General features: G+C 37.1%; 2 protein-coding genes across 7 annotated transcripts in view; one reads left to right on the top strand and one right to left on the bottom strand.

The window, feature by feature from the left end:
• The window catches only part of LOC107605015, an 8,371-nt gene extending 6,459 nt beyond the window's left edge, over positions 1 to 1,912 (top strand). For 5 of the 6 annotated variants that reach the window (XM_021104889.1, XM_021104890.1, XM_016306749.2 and 2 more), the window contains 2 exons: positions 89 to 291; positions 404 to 1,912. In XM_021104889.1, the coding sequence (XP_020960548.1) occupies positions 89 to 291; positions 404 to 1,689 (1,489 nt within the window). In that variant the 3' untranslated portion in view covers positions 1,690 to 1,912. The remainder of the gene's footprint in view (positions 1 to 88; positions 292 to 403) is intronic. The other variant, XM_021104892.1, reaches the window with a different exon arrangement.
• LOC107647417 (putative fasciclin-like arabinogalactan protein 20) lies at positions 1,922 to 3,211 on the bottom strand. The gene has a single exon (XM_016351491.2). The coding sequence runs from the start codon at positions 3,072 to 3,074 to the stop codon at positions 2,121 to 2,123; it is 954 nt and encodes a 317-aa protein (XP_016206977.1). The 5' UTR covers positions 3,075 to 3,211; the 3' UTR covers positions 1,922 to 2,120.

The following is an 8,021-nucleotide window of genomic DNA, read 5'->3' as shown; positions in this document are numbered from 1 at the left end:
AAAAGGGGGGGGTGGGGATTTTGAAAAATAAACATAGTTTCATATTTTTCATAATTAAGAACATTTAAGAGATTCTTCCTATTGACAGGTGGCAGGACATGGAGATGAACTTATTCTGGCTTGGCATAGGAGGAGGCTGTTTAATTTTAGCTCATGTTTTCATAATTTTATTCCTCCGGCGGAGGACAGGGAAGCCACCTCGGGGCAGTTTTTCAGTTCCTAGATTTGAGCTATTTATTTTGATTCTCTTGCTACCTTGTCTTTCTCAGTCATCTGCTTTCCTAATAAAAGGTAAGACTGCTTCTGCAATGACTAATTTCATCCACCTGAAACCTAACAAATTGGATATTTAAGATGAATGCAAGTGCAAAGTTTGAAAAGCTAAAACTACAATTTTATGCAGGTGGTTCAACAAGGGGAATTATAACAGGGGTGTTGTTGCTGGCAATCCCTGCAGCATTCATCTTATCAGCATCCCTATTTATTATTATTGTAATCAACTCAGGAAAATTTGCCCGGTACGAAGAATTCAACCAAGTACCTAATCAAGAAGTGTGGTACAAGAAGTTATGGTTCCTTTTTGTCGGGAAGCCAACCACGGGAAAGTGGTTTTACAGGGATGGATTACCATCTTCTTTCCTCTCAGGCTTTGGAATTCTCTTTGATAATTGCAAGGGTTCTCCAGTGTTAGTCCTAGGCAATCAGCATGAACTAAATACCATGACCAAGTGGACCGAAAGCGGCCAAAGCGGGAATGAAAGAATTAAGGGGGTCAACTCAGAAGATAGCAATGAGGAAAACAAAAATTCCATTTTCAGAAGGGTACTAGGATGCATGCAACAATACTATATCATCCTTGACTTATTAAGAAGAGTTGGTTTGGGAATGATATCTGTAGCTTATCCACCAGAAAAAACAAGTAAAAGCCTTTTTGCTCTGGTAATTACATTAGTACAGTTTATTTACTTATTTACCATAAAGCCATACATCAGCAGGAGTGTCCATGTTGTGGAAAGTGTTTCTCTCTTGTGTGAAGCAGGTGTGTTTGGTATATTTGTCATTCAAAGTGGTTCAAAATCAACTGAAGCCAGAACTTCGGAACTAATTATGATAGTTCTTCTGTTACTAACCTTCATTGCACAGCTTATCAATCAATGGTACGCTATGGTAAATACCTTATTAAGACTCTCAAAACCTCAGACTAACTCTTTAAGGCATGGATTAAAGCTTGCAGCCAAGGGACTAATTCTGCCTTTCCTCCCGAAGAAGCATTGGCCGAGTGTTGTATCGACATTCTCCCAAACAGAAACAGAGCAGCTTTCAGTTAATCCTGCGAGCTCAGGAACAGAACTTGGAAGAAGAAAAAGAGCAGGCTATATGGATCCAGTCAGTGCCATGACTGCTACTGTAGTTCCTGTGCAAAGTCTTCATACACCTAGCCCCAGTGTGATTGAAAGACGAGATCCCAGAAACTCAAAAGCAGCCACAAATGCTCACATAGAAGTGGAAGGTATATGGCTAACAGGACACAAAGCTGGAATCAATGATGAGCTGAAGATGTTAAGGGAGCTTGCAAAAGCTGGCTTCTCTAGGGAAGACAGGGTGGATGAAGCAAGTACCAGTTACACTTTAGATGCGCAACCTCCATCGGATGAACACTATTTGGGTATTCCAAAGCCAAGATACTAATGCTTAAGGGTGTTGGAAGTGTATTTGCATCTTACTGTACTTACTCAAAAATCATTGTATAGCTTCTAATGGTGTTAAACTCTTAGTGACAACTTACTGCTAATGCTTCTCAAATGACCGTGCCATGTGCATTTTCTAGAATTAATATATAAAATGTTATAACAGATTGAAACATTCTCAAATCATTTCAAAATGCATTTACAATTGCATTGCTTGTAAGCTATTCAACAAAAAGAGTTCACACACTATCTGTTTGTCTTTGAAAGAATTGTTAATGCTCTGTGCAATTTGCATACACAATTGAATATAGGTCTACACAAACATACAATTCCAATAGAAAACTACATAAGATTCAAGTATTCACGGACCATTGAATATACCAAAATCTAACCCTAAAATTCAATATTCAGAAGAAATGGATACACCTTCAGTCAGCACGTAGCACTGTGGCACTGTTCCACTCTATTGCTATCAAGTAAGCCATGAATTCCATGAACGACGACGAGATCGCTGCGAAACATGTCCGGAACCGCCACCAGAACACCGTTGAGGAACCGCATCCTCGGAGAAACCGTCACATTGATCTCAAACCCGTCGGAGAACGTCGGCAGCAGAGACTCGTTAGGGAGACGAATCAGATCGCGCCATGTAATCAGCTTCGGCACGACGTGCTTGCGGAAGATCGTAGAGTAATCGCCGATATTCCTCACGCCGTTAACGGCGAACGCCTCATCTAACGGCGCGAAGATCGTGAACTTCCTCTCATCACCAAACTCCGTCGAAAGCTGAGCATCAAGAAACGTGGCCATTACGGAGCAGCCGTTAGACTTCAAGACTTCGGTGACGGCGGCAAACGTTTCTGCGTTAGTACGGGCGGGTTCGGATTCTAATTCTTGGAGCGAAGATGAGTTGAAGAAGTCGTCGATTGCGAGCAAGAGTAATGAACCGTCGTCGAAGATTGGTATCTTGGAAACGACGACGTCGTTTAGGGAAAGTTTGTTGGAGGAGGAAGAGGTAATGCTGAGATAGGAATTTGGGAGGAGAGTGGGTAAGGGCGTGTTTGGTTGGAGAGTTGAGAGGTTTTGGAGTGGGAGCCTGTCGGGTAGGATGTGGTATTTGAGGAGTGAGAGTGGGAGCGGGCCGGAGCGGATGAAGGCGGCGTTTGGGGGTACGAAGACGGTGGCGGTGTTGGCGGAAGGGAGGGGGATGGAAGGGGACGCGAGGCGGAGGGTGAGGGCCATGGAAAGGAAGCCGGCGTCGGTTAGGGTTTGCACCGCCAGGGTAAGGAGGGCCTCGGTGGAGGATGCGGCAGAGGGGAACAGGAGGATGACGACGGTGACGAGGAAGAGAAGAGTGCGTAGGGTGAAAAGATTAATCTTTTCCATCGGTTGGATTGAAGAAGGAGAATCGTGTGTTCTTGGATTTCTTGCTAAGAGAAGAGTGGCTTTGGAGGGGTTGTATACTTCATACTTGTATGAACTTTGAAGGAGGAAGAGATGATCGACGTGGAATTGAAATTCGGGCGGGAAATAAAAATGAGGGAAAAACAAAAAGATTCTTCTATATAATAAAACAAAATGCATCGAATATTGAGAAGTATACCCAAAAAATATTTTAGTTGACGTCATTTTTTAATGAAATTTGTTTTAGCAATTTAAAGAATAAGAAAATAAAAAAAATTCCAAAGTTGAATTTTGTTTTTTTATTGCACATTGATAATGTTGGAGAGATAAGATATCTTTCTTTTTTTTTGAGGAGGGGGAGATATTTAAAAAAAAAAATAATCTTTTACATTTAAATCTTTTTTATGAATTAACTTCAATTAAATTAAATAATAAAACTTAAAATAATGTTAGTCTATTTTTAATATATAAAAGTAGATACATAACTTTATCCACGTTACTTTAAAAACATCTTTTTCTTTTTACTATTGTTATGTCAGCAACATCGCTTACTTGGCAAAATATTAGAATCAATCACTCATTTTTTGACAAATCAACTATTATTTCCAAATCAGCAAAAAAAAAAATATACAAAAATTTGTAATAAAATTTCTAACCTACAAAGACATTGAATCCATATCCATATATTTATTATATCTCACCATTATAAACAATACAATAAATTTATAACTCCAATAATTAATTTATTAATTTCTATAAATAACTCATTAAATATAATAAACATTCATATTACAAATGTAATAATAATATTATTAATCATAATAAATTTTATTTTACAAATATTCAAATTTCATACTATTTGAACTATTTATATAAGTCTCCTATCACTATTCCTTCAAATGACATAAAATTTAGCACAAAAAATTTATTTCCGAACCACACAACATCTCAAACTTACTCAATGGAACATCATTCTTTGGACAATATCACAAAACAAAAAGACAATTAGTTTATCAAAGTTCGCGTGGTTCATATATGGGAAACATTAATACCCACAAATGAAGAAGAGTGTCTTTGCTTAGAAATGATTATATTAAATGAAAAGGTACAAAACAAACATATTTATTATATTTTTTAATTGAATTTACGAAAAAAATACTTTAATAAATAATTCTAGTTATAATTGATTTTTGTTATATTAGACCAATTTAATTAGATTTAGTTAATAGAAAAATTTAATATATAATATTATTCTAAAAATGAATTTTTTGGAAGTGCACACTTTAGTACATAGTCAAACTACGTAGAAAGTACATAAAGAAAGAGCAAGAATGAGAAATGTTAGGTAAATCATTACTTTTTTATAAATAAAATATAATTTGTTGAAAGTGCAATGAGAGTAGTTAAGAGTGTGAGTAGTTCAGACAGAGAGCAAGAAGAGAATGAAAAAGATGTGACTTAATTGAAATGAAAAAACTCAAAAAAACATCCAAACACTGTATGTCTTATATACAATCAAGATACAAGTTGTTAGTTCTAACAGCATCTAACTAATTCTGTCATGTTTACATGTTAATTGTGCATACCAATTCACCAGATCACATACTACTCTAACCACCTTGTAATAAAGATTCCTTTTATTAGCTATCTAACTAACTGCACAACTAGCTAATAATTTATTTAACTCTGAACTTATAAATCAGGTAACACCTTTTCTCAAGTTAAGAGTACAAATATTTAGTAGTCCTAGCTTGCTCAAAAGTTTGGAGAATGTTCCTCGAGCAAGGAATTTTGTCAGTAGATCTGCTACTTGCTCATGTGTCGAAATGAAAAGCAGATGTATGAGACGCTCAAGCACCTTATCTTTCACCACATGGCAATCAACTTTGATATGTTTTGTTCGCTCATGAAAAACCGAATTATGAGCTATGTGAATAGCTACCTGACTGTCACAATACAGGCTTATGGGTTTCTCAAGTTCCATTCCTAAATCTCTCAAGATCTTTTTCATCCAAATTGCTTCTCGAGTGACTGATGCTAAAGCTCGATATTCAGCTTCAGTAGAAGATGATGCCGCATTCGTCTGTTTCTTCCTGCACCATGAAACAATTGAACACCCAATGTAGAAGCAATAGGATGATATGGATTTGCATGAGTCTGGGCATGCTGCCCAGTTAGAGTGGCTGAAGCCTAAGACAAGCAAATCAGAGTGAACCCTTTTGCAATCAATCATGCCTTATATCGCTCAATGCTACCATCAGGGCTGTGTTTAAGCTTAAAAATCTACTTACACCCGATTGCTTTCTTGCCAGGAGGAAGAGGTGTAATATCCCAAGTCTGTAAGTGCTGCAGTGCATCAAGTTCTTCTTTGATTACACTCCTCCAACAAGCATAAACTATGACTTCCTCATAGGTCCTTGGTTTTTTGTCAATGGAGATGGGCACGAAAAAAGCTTTATGAGATGTTGGAAGTGCATTATATGATAAGAATTGTGAAATGGGATATTTGCTTGGTAGGGATGTGGAGACATTCATACAATGATAATCCTTTAAATGGCTTGGTAATTTTCATTCCCTAGTTGACCTTCTTAATGGGATTAATGACCATGCAAGATCAGTGCCATGAGGAGTATGTATTGATGCATGAGGAGTGGACTCTTTAATGGAGTCATGGAATGCAAGATTCTTTGACTCCATGTTTGAGTCATTTGTTGTGTAAGATGCACATGTGTGGTGTATTGTGTGAGGCCATATAAAAGGTGGGATGTGAAAAGTGAAGGTGGAGCATGAAAAGTGCTAGTGAATGTATCATATATGAAGGGATCATGTGTCTGGGCATGTGATGACATGGTTTTAACGTGAAATGGGGCAACATTTTCTTTGAAAGAAAAACAATTCTCAAAGAATTTTACATCTCTTGACACAAATATTTCATTGGATTGAGCATCCAAGAACACAAAACCTTTGGTACCTTCCCTTAATCCTAAGTGTGTGTATTTTTTTGTCTGTGGATCTTTTTTTTTTCTTCCAATAGATATGGTGCTAGCATAAGTTCAACACTCGAAAACTCTTAAATGGGAAATGGAAGGCAAAGACTGATGCAACACTTGATAAAGTGATTGATTTTTTAAAAAACTAGATGGCAATTGATTTATTAAATGTATTGCATGTGCAATGACATAGTGCCAATAGCATTTGGGAACATTTGATTGAAATAAAAGTGCTTTAGCTACTACAAGAATGTGTTGGTGTTTCCTCTCAACACCACCATTTTATTTAGGGGTTTTCACACATGTTCTTTGATGAATTATGCCATTTGATGTGTAATAAGTGGGCATGAGAACCTCTAGCCTATTATCACTTCTTATCTTCTTTACATTGCAATGAAATTGAGTTTTAGCAAATGTAACAAAAGTCTTTAACAAATTTTAAGCCTCTGATTTTGTTTTCATGAAATTAAGCCAAGTGTGTCTTGATTTATCTTCCACAATGATTAAAAAGTATTTATTACCTCCTCTAGAATGAATAGACAATGGACCCCATATGTCAACATGAATGAGCTCTAAGTAATCAGATGCAGTTTTATTGTTAGTTGCAAATGGCAACTTTCTTTGTTTTGCTAATTGACAAGTATTGCATGGTTTATTCAGTGTTGTTACAAGTAATAAAATTGTAAGTAGATTGTATGAGTTTTAAACTATTCAATGAGGGGTGCCCTAGTCTATATTATAATGCCAAATATTCCTATCTTTACTGTCTTGGATAGTCATGATGCATGCTTCTGATTTAGAATGTTGTGGATGTTCTTTATTTAGTGTATAAAGGCCTCCAACAACCTCAACTGTGCCAATCATCTTCAAGGAGCTACAATCCTGTATCTTACAAAGTGTTTTAGAAAATTTCATGGCGCAATGCACTGTGCCAGTAAGTTTGGACATTGAGATCAATTTAAAGTTGAAAGAATGGATGAACAATGCATTTTCCAAATACAATTTGTCAGAAAATACTATAGTACCAATTATGCAACTTGTAGTGTAAGAGCCATTTGGCAATTTTATAATGATTGGTGCTATTTTATGATAAGTTTTAAAATAATCTAAGGTGTATGATAAATGGTCTGTAGCACCAGTATCAATCACCCATAATTTACACTTTATATTTGAAATATTTAAGCCTTGAACACTTGTTTTAAAGTGTAAAACATGCACCAAATTACCTTGATGAGGGGGTGACTGCTGTGAAGTCACTATTTAGTTGGCACTATGAATATTCCTCACCTCATGCTTGTTAAAAAGTACTAACAAAGCTTCTCTTTGTTCTGGAATCCAGAGTTAGAATTTTTAGACTCTCCCAACTGAATGCTGAGTTCCTCATTTGCATCCTCAACGCCTACTGCGGCCATAGCATTTACAGCAGCTTCTCCACCATTTCTGTCTCGAATGTAGTGGAAGGCCATGCTTCTTATAGCATGTCTCAATGGTGTGTCCCAACTTTCCTATTGCCTGCCTCTACCAGGCCACCTCTCCCCTAGCTTGTTGCCTACTTCTTCTGCCCCCTTCCTTTCCCTCGACCTTGACCAAGGTCTGTAGTGTTCAAAGAAGTCGAAGAGTATGCTATAAGTCTGTTGTCTGAGATAGGTTCCAAGCTGTGATTTTGTCTCTCGTGCTGTGTGAGCAACGAGAAAACTGCATTGATATCTGGGAGAGGGTCCAAAAGCATGATTTGAGATCGCACGACTGAGTATTGGTCATTTAAGCCTCTAAGGAGTCTTTGACTTGGTTCTCAACTCTATGCTATCGGGTCGTGCCTAAGCTACACAAACATTGTTTCCCACAATCACAAGCAAGATCATTCTGAAATTCTCAATATCTTCCCAAAGTGATTTCAACTTTGTGAAATAGGTCGTGACATTCATGTCCTATTGCATGA

The sequence above is a fragment of the Arachis ipaensis genome, chromosome B06 (genome assembly GCF_000816755.2).
Source record: "Arachis ipaensis cultivar K30076 chromosome B06, Araip1.1, whole genome shotgun sequence".
NCBI lineage: Eukaryota > Viridiplantae > Streptophyta > Magnoliopsida > Fabales > Fabaceae > Arachis > Arachis ipaensis.
The sequence above is the reverse complement of the archived record's forward strand: the minus strand, read 5'-3'. Positions and strand labels throughout refer to the sequence as shown.

Bases quoted from the DNA above. Each gene is read 5' to 3' on its own strand.
- LOC107647417 (XM_016351491.2), bottom strand. From the start codon at position 3,074: ATGGAAAAGATTAATCTTTTCACCCTACGCACTCTTCTCTTCCTCGTC.